At 35.9% G+C, this 20,275-nt stretch overlaps 1 protein-coding gene across 1 annotated transcript in view; it reads left to right on the top strand.

Annotated features, from left to right (window-relative positions):
* Positions 1–20,275, top strand: part of LOC306872796 (propionyl-CoA carboxylase alpha chain, mitochondrial-like) — a 51,622-nt gene that overhangs the window by 27,340 nt on the left and 4,007 nt on the right. The window contains exons 10-21 of the mRNA XM_079421637.1: positions 552–654; positions 1,531–1,625; positions 2,657–2,807; positions 3,795–3,938; positions 6,186–6,260; positions 7,060–7,128; positions 7,223–7,298; positions 7,383–7,596; positions 9,317–9,419; positions 10,906–11,004; positions 12,020–12,073; positions 19,493–19,633. Coding sequence (XP_079277763.1) covers positions 552–654; positions 1,531–1,625; positions 2,657–2,807; positions 3,795–3,938; positions 6,186–6,260; positions 7,060–7,128; positions 7,223–7,298; positions 7,383–7,596; positions 9,317–9,419; positions 10,906–11,004; positions 12,020–12,073; positions 19,493–19,633 — 1,324 coding nt within the window. The remainder of the gene's footprint in view (positions 1–551; positions 655–1,530; positions 1,626–2,656; positions 2,808–3,794; positions 3,939–6,185; positions 6,261–7,059; positions 7,129–7,222; positions 7,299–7,382; positions 7,597–9,316; positions 9,420–10,905; positions 11,005–12,019; positions 12,074–19,492; positions 19,634–20,275) is intronic.

The following is a 20,275-nucleotide window of genomic DNA, read 5'->3' as shown; positions in this document are numbered from 1 at the left end:
AATTGTGTCTTTTATTGCCGTAAGCTGATTCCAGGCTTTTGTTTAAGCTTTAATTGGATTTATCTTGCGAGGCAAAACAGTCATTCATGCAATTCAGCGGAGACAGAGACACAGAGAGAGAGAGAGAGAGTCCTCAGGCAAATAGATGCTTATCTGCTAAAGAGGAAGCCTCTTGTCACAGATGTCAAGTTCTCCTACAACAGCCACTTGAACCGAGATCCATGCACTTTAGCCAGTTGTAGTAAGATCTGGTAGCTCACAGTCAGTCATTCGTTTCTCATTTTTCTATAACCAGACATAAATTGTAGTTACTTCTAAAGTTAATACTACTACTACTACTACTAATAAAAACCTTATTATAACTAACCATAAACAGAAGTTAATAACACACGAGTAGTTGATGAATAATCAAATATGACTATAAGAACATGCAGTTGTGCATTTTTTTTTTTTTTTTTTTTTTTTTTTTTTTTTTTAGGATTCTGAACTTAAAATGTTGGTTATTTTAATAAAGCGATGAAGTCTTATGAAGTTTTGATGTTTTGTTTCAGGGAAGGCTTTCGTTTTTCCTCTCAGGAAGCAGCATCAAGTTTTGGAGATGACCGTCTACTGATTGAGAAGTTCATAGATAACCCCAGACATATTGAGATTCAGGTATTTATTGGATAATCGCCACCTTACTTGTGTATAAATGAACTTTTATGAATGCTTTTATGATATTAGAATAGTAGTGTAGTCATCGTGTATTTAAAGACTCAAAAATGTGAAATAAATTCAAATGATATTTTCCTTTAAAATATCATGCCTAGATTCCAACTAAATTACACTCTCAGCCAGGTTAATGAGAGATCCTCCTTAGCTTTCATTAGTCTTGAAAAAAAAAAAATAATTGTGAACAAAGATTTTTCAAATGTTTCTTTTATGCTCCCCAGGGCTGCAGTTATTTAATCAAAAACATAGTAAAACTGCAGTGATGTGAAATAGTTACAATTTAAAATAATTTTGAACTGACCCCAAACTTTTGAGCGGTAGTGTATCTGCTGGACACTCGTAGTTATAAATAGTCCCAGCCTGGCTTATGAATATTAATTGGATGAAACCAGTTCGGCCACCCATAGATATAACTGGTTACTGAAAAGCAGTTAAGTGGGTACTAGCTGTATTAAGACCAGTTCATTCATAATGATTGTTGCCCAAAATGTGGAATAGAATAGAACAGAGCACAATATAGTAATTTTACATTTCAGGAAGGTCCACAAAATCCTCTGTTTATCTTTGAGTAAAGAGCTTTACCTCAAGTTGTACATTCTAATCAACTAATTGTAAATAAAGCTTCTAGATTCAGTAACATTCCTGGAGCACAAACAGTAAAGAATGGCACAAGCAATGCAAAGGTCATTTGTTTGATTCCCAGAGAATGAATAAATGAATAATGTATGCATAATGGATTATGTTCTCTACAGTAACATGGGATTTTTCTGTGGCCACATTTCGGATATTTGTGCTAATGGTTTCTCTTGTCGTTTGCAGGTGTTGGCAGACAAACACGGCAATGCTCTGTGGTTGAATGAGAGAGAGTGCTCCATCCAGAGAAGAAACCAGAAAGTGGTGGAGGAGGCCCCCAGGTTTGAGCAGTTTTTTTTAAATCTGAAGTTAACCTGACAATTACAAGACAGTCATTGTGAAAGAACAGGGAAAAATATGGTATACACGTATGACTACACTGTGTTGCATAAAAATGAATTTAAAGGGATGGTTCACCCAAAAATGAAAATTCTGTCAATTATTACTCACCCTCATGTCGTTCCAAACCTGTAAGACCTTCGTTCATCTTCGGAGCACAAATTAAGATATTTTTGATGAATTCTGAGAGCTCTCTGACCCTCCCATAGACAGCAAGGATCCTAACATGATCAAGGAAGGAAAGTCCAGAAAGGTAGGAAGGATATCATTAAAATAATCCATGTGACATCAGGGTTTCAACCATAATTTTACAAAGCTACGAGAATACTTTTTGTACACAAAAAATACAAAAATTACTTTATTCAACAATTCGTCTCCTCCGCGCCACCCAGGTGCCATTTCGGAGAGTATCACACACGTAAACAATGTCTCCAATGCATGTACGCGGATATGTTGTTCACCTTCAGATCAAAGTGGAAACAGTGAGTAATTAATGACAGAATTTTCATTTTTGGGTGAACTATCCCTTTAATGTAATCCAATTATTTAATTTGGATGATTTAATGAAATCCAGTTAATTTAATTCAGTCATTTTAATAAAATAAAATGATAAAAAAGTTGAAAAAAGTTGAAAAAAGTACGATTTAGAGATGAGTAAAAAGTACAAGTAAATCAACAACAAGAAAATACAGTTAAATAAACTTGACCTGCACTGGTTTCTAGCAGGTAAACAGTCATTTCTTTTCATGCTTCAGACAGATAACAGCCGAAGTGAAAATGGGTATAGCAGTGAAAGCAGTATAGCACAGGCCTGCTCAGAAAACAGTTACCTGCTACAGCATGAATAAGTTTCAGCAAAAATTTGAAGCAAAAAGTAGGCAGTGAATTTCACTGAGAGCTGTGTGCAGGCAGTACACTGCCAACCTTATGCAACTACCTACATTGCTATATGTTTGTTTGTATGTCTGTTTAGCACCTTTCTGGACCCAGACACCCGGAGAGCGATGGGAGAGCAGGCCGTGTCTCTGGCAAAAGCAGTGAAATACTCTTCAGCTGGCACTGTGGAGTTTCTTGTCGACTCCAAGAAGAACTTCTTCTTCTTGGAGATGAACACACGTCTACAGGTTTGTATGTGCAGGACTATGTTTGAAAAATGCCATTTTGCGCTGTTGAAATATATGTTTTTGAAATGAGGAAAATCACAAGCAATTTATCTATTATATTATGGTTATGGAATAATTAAGTGCTTGTGGAAGAGAATAGTGGGACCTTTTAGTTTAATATATTTAACATTTGTATTGTAGCCTTACATTTGCTGTACAATTTGTCCGAGCCACACATTAACAAGAAGACATGAATTCTAAACAGTGCTGTCTGCTCTGACCATTAGAAAAGTGTACTCTATTAACTTAAGAGAGCTTTAATTCATGCCATCATACAATTGTATTTCAGGTAGCATTGAATTAAATATGAAGGCCAATTATATATTAAGTTCAAGTACGTTAACCACTCTGTCATTGAAAAACATAAAACCTCTTATAATAAAAAAATATATAATTACCTAATTAATACGACTGGAATTGTCACCATTAGCAGATCTCAGATGTATTACGTGACGCATAAAGAAGAACACAGCCCAGGATGAATGTTTGGAGAGATGATTTAAACTCGCGCCCCTGCGTGAGCACCGCAGCTGAATGTGTCAGAGCACATACACTAGTATCTAGGACGTGTAGTATGTCGATCTTCATCATCATTTCACTTGCCACCTCACTAGAACCCAGAGCCACAGAGGACATAAAAGTGTCTGTAAAGCTCATTAATGTGGACCTCCCAAAGGAAAACACGCAGCATGGGCAGGAAAAGGGTTTAATATTTCCGCTCAGGGTTAATGACTAGTTGTTAGTGGCGCTGTCTGGTTAACGAGACTCTCTTGAACACCTAGTGTTTAAGTGCTTTAGTTGGAGGTATATTGTAGCCTTTTAATTCTGGTGATAGATTCCAATTTTTGCGTGTTTTGGTAATATGAGATTGATGCAGCATGTACAGTTACATTTTGTACGCAGTAGTTCATGTTGTAGGATGTTAGTGAGTGTGTCGTTCTCTCTCAGGTCGAGCATCCCATCACTGAGTGTATCACAGGACTGGATCTGGTGCAGCAGATGATCCGCATCGCAAAGGGCTACCAACTCCAATACAAACAGTCTGACATACCCATAAATGGCTGGGCCATCGAGAGCAGAGTCTATGCTGAGGTAAGCCAACAATCAATACAGTGACTAAAGATCTTCGTATTTCTGAGATCAGTCATGGGCCAATATTCAAAATGACCAAAAAAATCAACAGATAATCAGGAAGTCTCCTGCTTGTCAGAGATTTTAAATCTCTTGTCAATTGAGTTAATATTGTGCAAAATGTAGTTTTAGCAATTTTGTACATTGCTCATTTGTGATTATTTAATTTATTTTTTAAATAATGTATAATGTCATCATATGTATCATATGGGAATCTTTTAAATATCCCCTCCCATTCAAATGTTATAATAATAATGCTTTTAATTAACAGAAATTACTTAAATCGATTAAAAGAGACAAAAAGACAATTTATAATGGTACAAAATATTCTATTTTAAATAAATGCTGTTTTTTTAAACTCTCTATCATCAAATATATATAAAATAAAATGTTTCTATAAACAATGAATCAGCTTCCTCAAAAAAAAAAATTTGCAGGACAACTGTTTTGAACATTGATAATACAAAATGTTTCTTGAGCAGCAAATCAGTATATTAGAATTTCTGAAGGATCATGTGGCACTGACTGAAGTAATGGCTGCTGAAATTTCAGGAATAAATTACATGTTAAAATGGATTTACATTTATTCAACAATTATTTGAAATTTAATAGTATTTCACAATATTACAGTTTAATTTTTCTGAACTTTTGATCAACTAAACGCAGCCTCGGTGAGCATAAAATCTTACCGATCCCAAACACTGGAACACAAATAAATGAATTATATGCACATTATTTGCTTCTCAAAAACATTTGTTTTTAGATGGCTATTTACATTACATTTACATATTTACAAAATAAATCTTAGATGTCTAAATATTCCCTTTGCTTGGCTCAAAAGTTTGGGATCAGTAAGATTTCAAATGTTTTTTTAAGTCTCTTCTACTCCTCAAGGCTGTATCTATTCAATCAAAAATACAGAAAAAACTGTAATATTGTGAAATCTTATTGTAATTTCTAATATTGGTTCCCTATTTTAATATAGTTTAAAATAGAATTTATTTCTGACACAGTGCTGAATTTTCAGCATCATTACACCAGTGTCACATGATCCTTCAGAAATCATTCTAATATGCTGATTTATTATGAGTTGAAACTGTTGTGCTGCATATTGTTTTTTGGAACATGTGACACTTTTTTCTTTGAATACAAAGTTAATAAGAGCAGCATTGTTCAAAATATAAATCTTTTCTACCAATACAAGTCTTTACTTTTGACTTTATTCATTTAACACATCCCTCCTCAATTAAAGTATTAATCTCTCAAAGAAAAATAAATAAAAAATGTTCTGACCCCAAACTTTTGAATAACATTGCATATTGTAACACAAAATGTATTTTTTAAATAAATGCTGTTCCTTTTAACTTATTAATCAGAGAATACTAAAAAGAATATCACAAGTCCCCCAAAAAATGAAGCAACACAACATTTTCCAACACTGATTATAAATCAGCATATTAGAATGATTTCTGAAGGATCATGTGACACAGAAGACTGGAGTAATGATGCTGAAAATTCAGATTGATCACAGGAATAAATTATATTTTAAAGTGTATTCAAATATAAATATTTTAAATTGCATTTTTTTTTCTGTATTTTTGATCAAATAGATATAGTCTTGATGAGCAGAAGAAACATCTTTAAAAAACACAAAAAATCTTACTGATCCCAAACTTTTGAGCGGCAGTGTATAATGAATGGGATGGAGGTATGGAAGTATGACAGAGATCTGCTCTCATTACCATTAAATCAGTGAAGAGAATTTGAGCATTTTCCTTTACATTTTGGTTTAAAAACCGATTATGTGGGATGCATAGCATTTTCACTCCTTCAACAGATCTGCTTAATCCTGGACTCACCTTAATCCATGTCTAACAACCTGTCTTTTGTGCGCTAATTTTTTTTTAAGCCTGAATAACAACTATTCAGATAACGAGAATATTGAATTCATCTATATTCAGTGAACACACTCCAGCCCAGCGTGGGTCTTGTGTCTCATCTCATCATGTTGAAATGTGCCTGCATGACCCTGTCTGGATTGCAGGAGTGTTTATCCCCGAGTAGCCAAGTAGCCGTGTTAACCCAGCTTAACTGAGCCACAGTTTGAACTGAGTTAAGACGGGAACTTTAAAGACAGACACTTGACCTCTTGTTTCCTGGGTTTATTTGAGAAGTAATATTTCCTCTCTTTATCTCTCTATTTTTCAGGATCCATACAAATCATTTGGTCTCCCCTCCATCGGCCGGCTGTCACAGTACCAGGAGCCACATGACTTGCCCAATGTTTGTACACAGATCTGCTTGGCCAAGTTTTTTTTTTTTTCTGTTTTCTGGTGTGTGTGTGTGTGTTGTGGAGAATGGGAACAGCCTGAATCACAAGCAAACTACAGTAATGACACTTAGTCCAAACATGACATTTTTCTCTGAGCAAAAGAAGTGTATTTGCTTCACATGAAGTGAACTGTAATTGCTATAATTTGAGGTATGTTTGTTTCCTTTTGCTGACTAAAGTTTTAATCCTTTGAATTTGAATCAAAGACAGATATTTAAGGATATAGGTTGCAATACTGGGGCTAATTGTAACGTTATATTCTAGTTATTTTGCCATAAACCCATAAATGTGTTTGTGTGTGAGATTCACACATCAGTCAATAAAGGAAGACCAGGAAGACACCTGTCCAATGAAAGATAGCTGGTTTCCGGGAGCTGCTCAGGACAGGATGAGCAAAATGTTTTTATTTCAGAAACACACGCACAGACATACACGGATGAGGTTTAAATGTCTAAAGAAAGCAAACATCACTGAGGATATTTACTAATTATTCTTTCATTTATAGGCAGGGTCAAAAAGATAACATTGTGTGATGTGGTTATTTATAGTTTTGTGTTCTGGTGATTTTTGCTTTTAAGATTTTTTTTGTTTTGAAAAATGAAATGTAATGCAGGGCACACAAGTATTTTTTTATATTTTTAAATGATTTTAGACATATTGCTAAAGTTCATCATGCAGGCCAGTTCAAGCATGAAGCTTTTGGGAATTCGATTTTTGAATGATAATTGTTATTTTGCTTTTCTCTTGAAGGTTCGAGTAGACAGTGGAATTCAAGAAGGAAGTGACATCAGTATCTACTATGATCCCATGATTTCCAAGGTAATAGAATAGTAATGTTAGACCATCTTAACGGTCTGATTTCATTTAAACTGTCAGACTAGTCCACTGATTTATTATTGTTGACATTGACTAGCTGGTCACATATGGTAAAACGCGTGAAGAAGCTCTGAAGAAAATGGAAGAAGCACTTGATAATTATGTCATCAGAGGTACATTGCATAAATAACTATTAAATGTCAAAATATTTCAAATGCACAACATTTCTTTAATTTCCAGTTTTCTCATTCCCACAGGTGTGACCCATAACATTCCTCTACTGAGAGAGATCATTGTTCACCCTCGGTTTGTGTCTGGTGATATCAGCACTAAGTTTCTCCCAGAGGTGTATCCTGATGGGTTCAAAGGTCACATGTTAACAGCAGGAGAGCAACGGGAGCTGCTGGCTACGGCTGCGGCTCTTTATGTAGCAGCACAGCTCCGATCTCAGAAGTTCCTGGGAGATCTGAGGTGAGAGACAGATGGGGCATCTGGATTACACACACCGACACCTACCGGCACTCTTGTCATTTAGTTAAGCAGTAGTTCACATGACCATTTCCAAGTTCTCTGACCATTAGAGGAGTAGTTCACCCAGAAATGAAACTTTCCTGAATATTTACTTGCCCTCAGGCCATCCAAGATGTAATGAGTTTATTTGTTCTTGGGAACAGATTTGGAGAAATTTAGCATTACGTCACTTGCTCACCAATGGATCCTCTGTTGTGAATGGGTGCCGTCAGAATGACAGTTCAGACAGCTGATAAAAACATCACTGGTAATCCACAGGACTGCAGTCCATCAATTAATGTGTGAAAAGCTGCGTCTTTGTAAGAAACAAATCCATCATAAAGACTATTCAAACTGCTACTTCTGGGCAAAATTAGTCCATAATCCATAATAATGCTTTCTCCACAATGACGACAACACTGACAGCAATCTTAATTTCATTGATCATGTGTTGCTTTTATGAAACTTATTTAGTTTTCTACAACGTTCCAGATGTTTTTGTTTTATAAATTCTGCTGCTGAAAATAGGTAACTGTGTGGTTAGTTCACATAAATGATGTTTTGGCGAAATTGCCAGTATAACTAATGGTAGTCTTAACCTTTAAACAATCAGCAATATTTTGCACCATATGGCATCATTTTTCAGCAAAAGTGTTTATCACATTAGTTACATTGTAGCTGTATAGTCAAGCAATTATTGCAAATGAAAAACATGATTTGCTTGCTTTTTTTTCTCAGTTATGATTTTTGAAGGAAACAATATATAACAAAAAATTTAAATAGATTTTTCTGTCAAAAATTGTGAAAAAAGACCTGTTTTGTGTTGGAGAAATGTTGGAAAATGTGAGAAAGGTGTTGGAAGTGCCAGCAGACAAAATCCTTATTGTTTAACCTTTCGTAATATTGAATAATCTAACAGGATCTTTTCTCCATCCTGCTCTCTCACCATGTTCCAAATTTCTCCTTATATTTCTGTGTAAATCCAGGCGTTAACACGGTATACCAGGTTAAATACAAGGTTCAGACAATAACCTCCAAACAGGAAATGTGCTTGGCAGTAATCTGCTTACAATTGAAGCCCAGCAGGCAAGCATACAGCACTGCAAATAAACATTTAGTGAATTCAACTATCAAACTGCTTTCAAAGTATAACCACAAAACAGAAGTTGTTTTTAATGTAACAGTCTTTTAATCGTAAATTAATTGGTTGTCGATGTACCCCCCGAGCTCGGCCAGTGAAACAGCCATAATTATTCTTCATCTGAAAAAGGCGACCAATTTACACTTGAAAAAAAGATGTAGAGAGGCCATCTGTCTAAACATCTCTCCAGCTTCCCCCTCCACTGTCTCTTTCTTTTCTCTTTTTTTGTGTGTTCCAAAAGTTATTGGTGGGGGGTGGGCTTTCTCTTTGTAGTGAATGCAGCCTACCACAGTGGAAAAACACTGCATTCCTCCTAATACATTTACTTTAGGTCTCCTAGCTGTCAGTCAAACAGCCGGTAACCAGGTGGCTTGTGTGTGTGCGGGTTGGGGTTTAATTCATCTGTGGAGAAAAGAAACTTTATAGCTAAAAATGGTTACAGAGAGATTTGTGATTGATTTAAATAGAGAGAAAGACTGTGTATTTGAAGCGCCCATTATGACTAATGATAAACATTCTGTGTGTGTGTGTGTGTTCCAGGGTGTCCATTGTTCCTGCAGAGAGCAGACAGTGGGAGTTTTGTGTGGAACTTGATAAAGGTGTTCACATGCTGGGTGTGTCTCGGTCTGGAAACAACTATACAGTGAGTGCAATTGTTCAAAATCTTACATCTCTTGTCACATCTCAGTAGGAGCTGGTGCAAGACTTCATACATTAGCTCATGTGAGTTCTGGCATGTTGTGTGTCCCAATCCTGTTCCTTCTCTCTCTCTCTTCAATAATTTCCTGTCGTTCCTGTCAAAGCCTAAAAATAATAAAATAATTGTCTTGTCCCATTTACATCATTATTCTAAACTAGGGATCAAGCTTTATTAGCTTAGCCAGGTTCCACACAGTAAGTACACCATCTGCACCTAATCTTTCCCTTATGACCATTCAAATTTAGATGTCTAAAAAGTGTATTTAAGGTCTTGTTTTGTTTTTGTGTTTTTTATTAGTGTTTGTATATTATTTTATTTTACTTTTACTTCTTTTATTTCTATCCATTCACCAAACCACTTGTCCTGACTCCTGTGTAGGTTTATGGGAGATTCAGGAGCCTGTCCCAGTGTCTCTGACAATAGACAGGCCAATATTGAATGGCCAGTATTTGATATTTTATCTAATTTAATTGCATTTAATTTTGGAAGTGCTCTTGCAAGCTTCATTTTATTTTATTTTTTTATTTGTCAAGACATTTTTCTGTGGCTCAGGTGGTTGACTTCCAAACTTTTGTTATTCCAGTAAGCAAAGATGTCAGATTTCACACAATTTCAACAAATATTGTCCTCATTAAGTCGTAACTCAACCTGCTGATTTCCAGTTGATTTCTGTGAGAAGGTATGTTCTCTGCTTCTGTTATAGTACTCCCAGTGAGTGCTTTTGCTCCCTCGCTAACGCCCATGTTCTTTGTGGTGGTATTTGTGTTGAAATCAATCCCTCAACTCTCGAGTCTAAATCACTTTAGGATCTGTGTGTCTTCCTCTTCTGTTACTGAAAGACCCTCACAGAGTGGCCACTCTCACACTTTCCCCAAGACGTCACTCACTAACTGTGTGTTTAGACACCTGTGGCCCTTCAGTCAGGGATAAAAGGAGCCTCGGGGGTTCAGGGGCCTCACCTGATCTCTGTGGACCCCTCTCTCTCTTTCTCTTACAGCTGATGGCTGGATGTGTGTTTCTCTCCCAGAACTGCACATCAAACTGGACCCCCTGCTCCAGAGAGGGCCCTGGAGGTTCCAGTGTCCCAGCATGCTTTGAGAATGTAACTGATTATTCAGAGCTGTTGTTTAGACAAGTGTTTGAGAGCTGAGGGTAATCAGTTTGACCAGAGACACTGGTTTAAAGAAAAGACTAACATGAAACCCCCCACCTCCCCTAACAGGCATCAGGTGGATTTGGGTGCAGAAACTACTGACTGACCTTACATGAGTTCAGAAACTTACATTTGATTTCTTTGTCTCACTGTTTCTTTCACACAGATCAGCTCAGGCTTTTTCCTCTCTCACACACACAGAGTAACTCTATTATAACATGGACTTTTGTTGTGCTCCGTCTAACTCCTATCGTGTGTGTGTGTTTGCTGGTTTAGGTGGAGATAGATGGAGAGAAGGTTGAAGTGTCTGGAGAATGGAACTTGGCCTCAGCATTGCTGCCCATCACCATCAATGGCAAACACAGGACTCTCCAGGTTTACAAACATGCATATGCATATGAAGGGAATAGTTGACTCTGGTCCGATATTGAAAAGTTATGATGAATTATTGATAAGTAATGCACCTGAGGTGGTAATATTTACACCACAGATGCAAATGCATTTTTGCAGCTGTCCAATCATTCCAGCTGTCCAGATGCCACATAAGGGCCACCCAGATTGCTGTTCGGTCCACTCAATCAATCAAAGCTGCCTAAATATACTAGTGTTGTGGAAATAAAAATGCAAATTAACCACATCTGTTGTAAATGCGCATATACATTTTGTGTTTGTTTTTTTTGGCTGATCCGCTCAAGATTTGTGACTGCTGTTTAATGAATGCAGTGTGCAGAATGATTGTTGGGTTATCGCAAAGATTGCTGTTAAATGTCAAGTTTTTATTACTTTTACTGCCAAGTGAATGGAGGTAAACCAGCACTCTGTTGCACTTGCTTGTGTGCAGCACTGGTAGTGAATCTATTTGTCCCAAATGCTGCTGCTCCTGTCATATTTAGCTTTAGAAAGTTTGATTCTAGTGAATTTTCTTGTCATATGCAGTAAAGTCTGATTCATTCTACCTAATTAGTTTGACCCCATGTAGCCTTGGAAAGCCTGATTCATTCTGGTGAATGGGTTTGTTCGAATGGTTCTTGTAAATGTCCAAAAAGATTGAGCATTTCGAGTACTTAGGATTTTGGGTTTCGTGTCATTTTTATTGTAATTATTGTCTTCAACTATGAAGTTTTTATATTTGTATTTTATTTTTTACATTTATATTTAGTATAAATGTATCCTTTTGACTTTGATGTTGTAACCCTAATTGCGATTGTTCATTTATTATATACCCATTATATTGCTGGATAGAAAAAAACAAACATCTGTCAACTTGAAGATTATTTGGCCTCTCCACTGATCCAGAGTCAATAATTAACCTATTATGCATCTCTTTGGAGTATTTGATTCTGATTGGTCAACTGTATTAAGTTATTTATTTATTTGTCTCTGAATGCAGTGCCTATTGCGGACAGCGGCTGGAGAAATCACCCTGCAGTATCTGGGCACTTCGGTAAGTCTACAAGCACCTCATACTGTATGTCAGTGGTTCTTAACTCGTTTGACTTCAAAACCCAGATTATAGAGATGAAGTGGTGACCTTGCAGAGTAGCAAAATGTGTCATATTAATCTTTCTAGTCTCAGATGTTTCTGTTTGTTATCTGTCTGTAGTTCATCCTTAAGTTTTGTTTGTGAATTATTCAGTAGCTGCTCATTTAACCATACAATAATGACTGATGTCACACCGAGGACAATAACCATAATGAAAAATATATTTTTAATTGTTCTAATTCAGTGACAACTATAATAATTCAATTTTTTTTGTTTCATAATACATTTAATTTAATACATTTCATTAATAATAGTAATATAGTGTTAATTAATAATAAAGTGCTAATTTTTGGCCCAGATAGTTATTATTTTTGTTGTGAACGTGACTTAAGACTATATGTTTGTGTTCATGAGCACTCTGTGGTGTTTTTCTGTGCACCTCATGCTGGGTGATGTATGCTATATAATGTCGCTCACAGGGCCATGTATCCTGTCTTTACCCTTGAGTTGATCTGCCAAACACGCAAACACACAGACTCTCACACTCAGTTGGTCAAAGCAATGCACAGGTGTCTCAACCAAACTACAAATCAAGCCGTCCCGTCTTTATTTACTCAAAGCCACCTAAACAATTAGCATCAACGTTTCACCAGCTTAAACAAACAAGCAGGGTTAAAAACACAGTAACTCTGTAAAAGAAGAGGAAATGCCGGCTTCCAGGCTGCACACGCGTGTGCTTCATGGGGGGTCTCTGCTTCAAAGATCTTTCTGAGTTTTTTTTTTTTTTTCTCAAAGTTTCCCTGGGGTTACGGCTATTATGGGATGCCTTCTGTTCATTCTGTGTTAATAGGTCAGTTGGGCTTTGGTCATCAGCGCTTGTCTGTTTCTCCATCAGTTCCAGCAGAAACCAGAGTTTAATAGTTTTCAGAGTTTCCTCCTGTCAGAAAAGTAATATAGATGTTTCTTCTCAGGAATGCCACTCAGAAATGCTGTGAGACCAATAGTAGAGCACCTCATGCCGCAAACCGCCTTCCCTAACCTATTTCATGCTGAATAAAAAGTCGTTAGTCAGTCCCAGAAACAGTATCAAGCCTTTTACCTTATTATAAATCAAAACTTAATCTTGATCTTATAGTCTACATCCCAAATTAGCATATTGTCCATCCTAAATGCCATGCGAGATTAGTAATAGTGTGTCCCAAATCACGGTGCATTGAAAATTGTCAATGGTGTGAAGATGATATAATGTTTCTGGTAGATTTTTTGGACTTTATGGGCTAATGTCACCCACAACCCCTTGCTCTAGAATGGAGCATGATTTTTTCGCTTTCCATTTCTTCAGAGTGTGTAGAAAGCCTCTGTGTGACAGCTGTGCAGACCTTGTGCATTCTGGTAGCCGGTTTCTTAAAATATTCTGGTGCAGTTTCATTCCATGTTTTCTGCCGCACTTCTCATAGGTGTGATTGGCTTGTAGGACACTTTTTGAACCTTGCAGATAAACACCTCGAACTGCGATTTATCTGTCCGTAATAATTCCTCTCCAGCTATAATTTATGTCAGTAACAGAGGTGGCAGTTTCTTTGAAATTCTTCACTGTTTTGTAGATTGTATTTGGAATAGTATTGAGGAATAGCCTTAGTCTCCCAAAACAGCAATAGAGAATGGACTGATGGATTTCTAAAGAAATGCTGCTTTTTGGTCATTTTTAAAATCCATATTTGATTCGCAAGTGTACAAGGACTTCAGTGCACTCAGTGCTTTAGCAGTTAAAAGACACTGTCTTGCGTCTCCACATCATCATGCACTGCAACTATGTTCAACTGTGCTGATAATAAGAATGCGTCTCAAATATAGTACAGAATGATTTCTTAAGTGTTTTGTTGACTGAAGTAATGAATGCTGTAAATGGGGCTTTGCCATCACAGATTACAGATCTGCAGAAGCTCTGTAATTTCGTTGTATCTTGTGTACAATGACAATAAAGACATTCTAATTCTAATCTGCCATATCCAAATATTCTGCTGTTTTTTTATTCACCTATTTACTCAAATTTTTATACTGGTAATATGTCATATGCTTGGGATGGGAACAGTGAAATAAAATATTCAGCAAGGATGCATTTAATTGGTCAAAAGTGGCAGAGATTTTAAATGATAAATAAACTTTGTTCATGAAAAGAAAAAGAAAAGAAACATTGTTTTATGATTACCACAAAAATATGAAGCAGCACAGCTGTTGTCAACATTGATAATAGTTTCTTGAGATAAATGTTTCTTGAGCAGCAAATCAGCATATTCGAATGATTTCTGAAGGATCATGTGACACCGAAGACTGGATTAATGATGCTGACAATTCACCTTTGCATCACAGGAATAAATTACATTTTATATTATATGTGACCCTGGACCACAAAACCAGTCTTAAGTGTCAATTTTTTTGTAATTTAGATTTATACATCATCTGAAAGCTGAATAAATAAGTTTCCATTGATGTATGGTTTGTTAGGATAGGACAATATTTGGCAGAGATACAACTAATTTAAAAATCTGGAATCTGAGGGTGCAAACAAAATCAAAATATCGAGAAAATCAAGTTGTTAGATTAGATTAGATTAGATTAGATTCAACTTTATTGTCATTTATGCAGAGTACAAGTACAGAGCTAATGAAATGCAGTTAGCATCTAACCAGAAGTGCAAGAATATAGTGTTTTATATACATATAAGTGCAGAGTAAGTGAAGATATGATTTACAGAATATACAGTGGAATTGCTATATACAGTATTGAGCAGAGTATATACAGAATATAAATAGGAATGCAATGTAGGGATTGTATGTACATTATGAACAGAGCAATGTAGATTATATAGATTACAGATTATATATACACATTATGAACAGCAGAAACGTGAGAACAGTGGTAATAAATAAATACAGCTGGATGAGTGTGCAAAGTATTGATAGAACAATGTATTCTATGCAAAATAGCAGTAGTGCAATATTTTATAGAAATAGTTTACTGTGCTTGTACAGTAACAACTTTAAACAGTTTATAGTGTAATGACTTGAACGATGTGCAGTCTGTGCAAAATATGAGTAGTGCAAATGCATGTGTTTAAAGTACTGTGACCAGTGCAGTAATAAGCAGGTGCAGGTTAGATTGGTGGTGTGGCGTTCAGAAGTGTCACAGCCTCGGGGAAGAAGCTCTTCCTGAGCCTACTAGTGCGAGAGCGTAGGCACCTGTAACGCCTGCCGGATGGAAGGAGGGTGAAAAGTCCATGGTTAGGGTGAGAGGCATCCTTGATGATGTTTCTTGCCCTGCCCAGACAGCGCTTATAATAAATGTTCTCAATGGAAGTTAACTGGGTGCCGGTGATCCGTTGAGCAGTTTTCACCAATATGCATGTAGCAATGCATATTACTAATAAAAAATTAAGTTTTGGTATATTTGCAGTAGGAAATTTAAAAAAGCTCTTCATGCAACATGATCTTTACTTAATATCCTAATGATTTATGGCATAAAAGAAAAATCAATCATTTTGACTCATACAATGTATTGCTAAGCTATTGCTATTGCTCCAAATATACACGTGCTACTTATGACTGGTTTTGTGCTCCAGGGTCACATATATTACATTAGAAAACTGTTATAATAATTAATAAATAATATTTTACATTATTCCTGTCTTTACTGTATTTTTGATCAAATAAATGCAGCCTTGTTGAGCATGGAGAATAAAAAAAAAAAAATCTAACTGACCCCAAATTTTAATGTCATTATTTGGTAATATAATTTGTAAAGATAATGGAAAAATAGTCGAAGTAATTCCAGTCTTTGTCTTTATGCATTTTAAATTCAAGTGCCCAATTATGTTGTGGTACTTCTCCTAAGCACATGCTGGCAACCACTAAATATTTCAGTTGTGACTTCACCTTGTTGCTCAGAGATTTAGTGATTTGACCCTGGTCACAGAATCATCACCCTTCATTACCCCATGTGACCTGACTTGAGCACAATGATGTAAAGCTTCCTTGGTTGAATTCCTGGAAAGCAGACATATTCCCTTCAGAGAGCTACCCAGTGATTAATGAGTGAGCCACCTTTTCCTTTTTGCTAAATATAGCTCAGAAATGACATCATCACTAATGTACAGGGGGGTCTTTACAATGACACGCTGGTTAGGAAGTGCCACTGAGGGTGAGAAACTTGTAGGGTTTGTTTACACTTGTAGTTTGGTTCTCAGTTTAGTCCCTAAATGGATCCATTTAGTCCTGGTTCAGTTAGTGTTCACTCTCTCATTTTTATCACAGAACCTAAAGATATAAAACAAAAGGAACAAGGATATGGCCACAACCTGAATGGACAGCTTTAATGAGGTATATTTTGTGACAGACCTGAACGTCCCAAACAATGCCGTGTCCTGTGCTAAATGTGTTTGCTGGATGTATGTACATATGTGGGTATTGTTACCAGCTTATAACCCACAAAGAGCATACAACATGTGTAAAGAAGTCAAAACAGTGCCAGAAATTGGGAGAATTACTGCAAACGTGAAGATCCACTGCAAGGAGACACTGATCCTGATGCCTGTGCTGAACTGTAATGGTGATGAGCTCATATTGGAACTATGAGTTCCAATGTTTAGAAGAAAATGTTTTTTGTTTGTTTACACTGCCGTTCAAAAGTTTGGTATCAGTAGGATTTTTTATGTTTTTTAAGGAAGTTTATTATGCTCATCAAAGCTGTATCTATTTGATTAAAAAATACAGAAGTGAACTAATTTTGTGAATTTTTAATATACTATTTATTCCTGTGATGCAAAGCATTCAGCATCATTATTCCGGTCTTCATTGTCACATGACCCCACAGAAATCATTAATATGCTGATTTATAATCAATGTTGGAAATGGTTGTGCTGCTTAATATTTTTTGGGACCTATGATACTTTTTCAGGATTCTTTGATAAGTTAAAAAGAACAGTGTTTATTCAAAATAGAAGTTTTGTTACAATATACACTAAATAGTTTGGGGTCAGTAAATGCTTTTTTCCCCTTTTTTTTTTTTAAAGAAATTAATACTGCAAGGATGTTAAATGGATAAAAAGTGATGATAGTAAAGACTTATATTGTTAGAAAAGATTTCTATTTTGGATAAATTGTTCTTTTTAACTTTTTATTCATCAAAGAATCAAAGAAAAAAGTATTGCAGGTTCCAAAAAAATATGAAGCAGCACAACAGTTTCAAACACTGATAATAAATCAGCATATTAGACTGGAGTAATGTCACAGAAATAAATTATATTTCAAAGTATCATTCAAGTATTATATTTTAAAGTATTAAAATAGGACCAATATTAGAAATTGAAATGATTATTTTATATTTCACAATATTACTGTTTTTTTTCAGTATTTTTGATCAAATAAATGCAGTCTTGATGAGCATAAGAGACTCCTTGAAAAAATATAAAAAATCTTACTGAACCCAAACTTTTGGTCCACGTTGCATTCTTGTTTCAGTTGAACTGCACCAGTTTGTTTGGATGTGGAAAATATGAGTGTCATTTTTGTTGTTTGGTGCGCACCAAGCTTCGGATGGCAGCATTAGGATAGACAGTCAGAACATTGAAAGTTTTCAGAATTTTTTTAATTCATAATTTATGAAGCTTTTTGTAAGTGTGTGAGTTCTGTAATTGATGCTGTGAAAATGGCCCTGGAGGTATGACCCCCAATGTACTCAAATATCCATCTCACAACCCTCTCATCCCTCTATCCTGTAGTGTCAGTGCTCTGTTCTTTATGTGACCGTATTAATTAGCTCTTCATTTGCTCTGCAGGCTGTTATGAGCTAATAGCTCTCCATTAGTGTCTGTATGGAGAGCAGGAGGCGGATGCTCTTGACATACTGCTGCTACTGTGAGAGGGAGACAGAGGTTGTGTGTGTTTGCGTTGGTGATCATTAAATTGACACAACTGCTTTTCATTCATTTAGCAGTGCAGAGGGCCAGGCTTCACTCGTCTGTTAATTGAATTAGACTGGGCACCGACAGAGCCTTTCATCTGTCTGAGAGACACAGAGAAAAATAAACCGCTAGCTGCTCAGCATGTGATTGGATACAGATTTGGGCTGCCATCTAAAGGTGAAGATGGGAAGCTCTGAAGAATATCATGAGGTTTTGCATGAGAGAAATGCAATCTCAGACCATTTCTTAGCAATTTGTTGTGAGCTGTGACACAAAAATGGGGAAAAAAAGACCAGGGAACTGGTGAAACATGCTATAAAAATGAAATGTTGGTGATACTGTTCAGAAGTTTGGAGTCAGTAAGATTTTTTTATTTTTAAGAAATTTTATACTTTTATTCAGCAAATACACATCAAATGGATCAAATATCAAAACATGTATTTTAAATATGCTTTTCTTTTGAAATTTATATTCATCAACGAAAAAATTTATCAAAATATTATACATTTTCAACATTGGTAATAAAAATGTTTCTTGAACAGCAAATCAGCTTAGAATGATTTCTGAAGGATCATGTGAAAATGAAGACTGGAGTAATGGCTACTGAAAATTCAGCTTTTCATTACAGCATTAAATTACATTTTACAGTATATTTACATAGAAATTCATTATTTTAAATTGTAATAATACTTCACAATATAACCCTTTTTACTGTATTTTGATCAAATAAATACAGCCTTGGTGAACAGAAAAGTTCTTACAAACCCAAACTTGGAAAACTGCATTCAGAAGACACTACTAATTTTGAATGGCCATCAATGAAAAGATGCAGTTACATGATCTAACAATGGGGCCTAATGGGATCATTATAACCAAATCGACCATCACACTTTGTCTGATACATACTACACACAAAAAATGACAAGGACTGGTGAAAATCAGCAGTTTCAAACATAAGGATGGCTGATGAGTCTGGAAACAAGTCTGGTTTCAGAAGATGAAATACTCTTGTGGATTTACCAAAATTTCTGAGACTTGTTTAAAGGTACTTAAAGAAGATTAAATATACATGGGTACAATGCATGGGTACGTTCTGCAGCATTTCCAAGTATCTGAAAGTCCTGCAAGCAAGTAATTTTCCATAATTTTCTTGGATGTGCACTTTTTCCAGGCTTCTGCGATATTATTTAAATGAGCATACAGGGCTGTTATTAAATGATCATTGATCTTGGTCTGAATAAGTCATAATGTGCACTAGTCATTATATTGCAAAAAAAAGAATCTAAAAGAAAAAAATGGGTGAAATGTATTTGTGTGTGGGTTTGATGGTAGTCTTTTGGAGTGTCGTTCGTTTGGTTGTTTGTATCATCATAATGGTCTTTCTCTAACTGTGTAGCCATTTCTCTGTTTCATGTGTTCAGTTTAAGCTGCGTGTGCTGAGTAAACTGGCGGCATCTCTCAGTAAGCACATGCCAGAGAAGGTTCCAGAAGACACCAGTAGTATCCTCCGCTCTCCCATGCCAGGATCTGTGGTGGCTGTGTCCGTTAAACCAGGAGATAATGTAAGTCCCTTCCTGGAAATACTGCAAATGCACTGCACAAATCAGTAGAACTATATTTCTCCCCAATTCCCAGTTTAACATATGGATTCACATTTAAGTTGGATTGTTCAGAGGTCTCTGGTTAATGCTTTTAAGAAAGCTGGTAGTAGATAGTTCTAAATGCAAGGCACTTAGAAACAAGATGAAAAAGGATAGCTTGATATTAACAATAAACATAGTATGTAAGTACTAGTAAGTGATAGTTCAATGAAATAAAAATGCTGTCATTTACTCATTATCTTCATGCAGCAAAAAAAGTACATATTGCTGATGTATCATTTTCCTAGCTTTCTGATCAATTTTGCTTGAATAAAAATGGAGCCTGATATTGAAGCAGTTGGACAGTAAAAATGCCCCTCTTACATTGATTTAAAAAACATCTGAATAATGGCGCATTTCTGCCACCCTCTGGACTGGAGTATGAAGCAATAGATGGCACACAAATATCTATGGATCTGTGGCGAAAGTTTGCAGTTTCCACTGAAATCTGCCTGGACAATTCTAAAATATAACTAATTATTATAGGCTTACTATTGTGATTCAGGATAAGGCAAAATCACAGTTTGGAAGATGGATGTACCTATGATGTAAAGGAATAGTTCA

Source organism: Barbus barbus (genome assembly GCF_936440315.1).
Source record: "Barbus barbus genome assembly, chromosome: 7".
Lineage (NCBI taxonomy): Eukaryota > Metazoa > Chordata > Actinopteri > Cypriniformes > Cyprinidae > Barbus > Barbus barbus.
The sequence above is the reverse complement of the archived record's forward strand: the minus strand, read 5'-3'. Positions and strand labels throughout refer to the sequence as shown.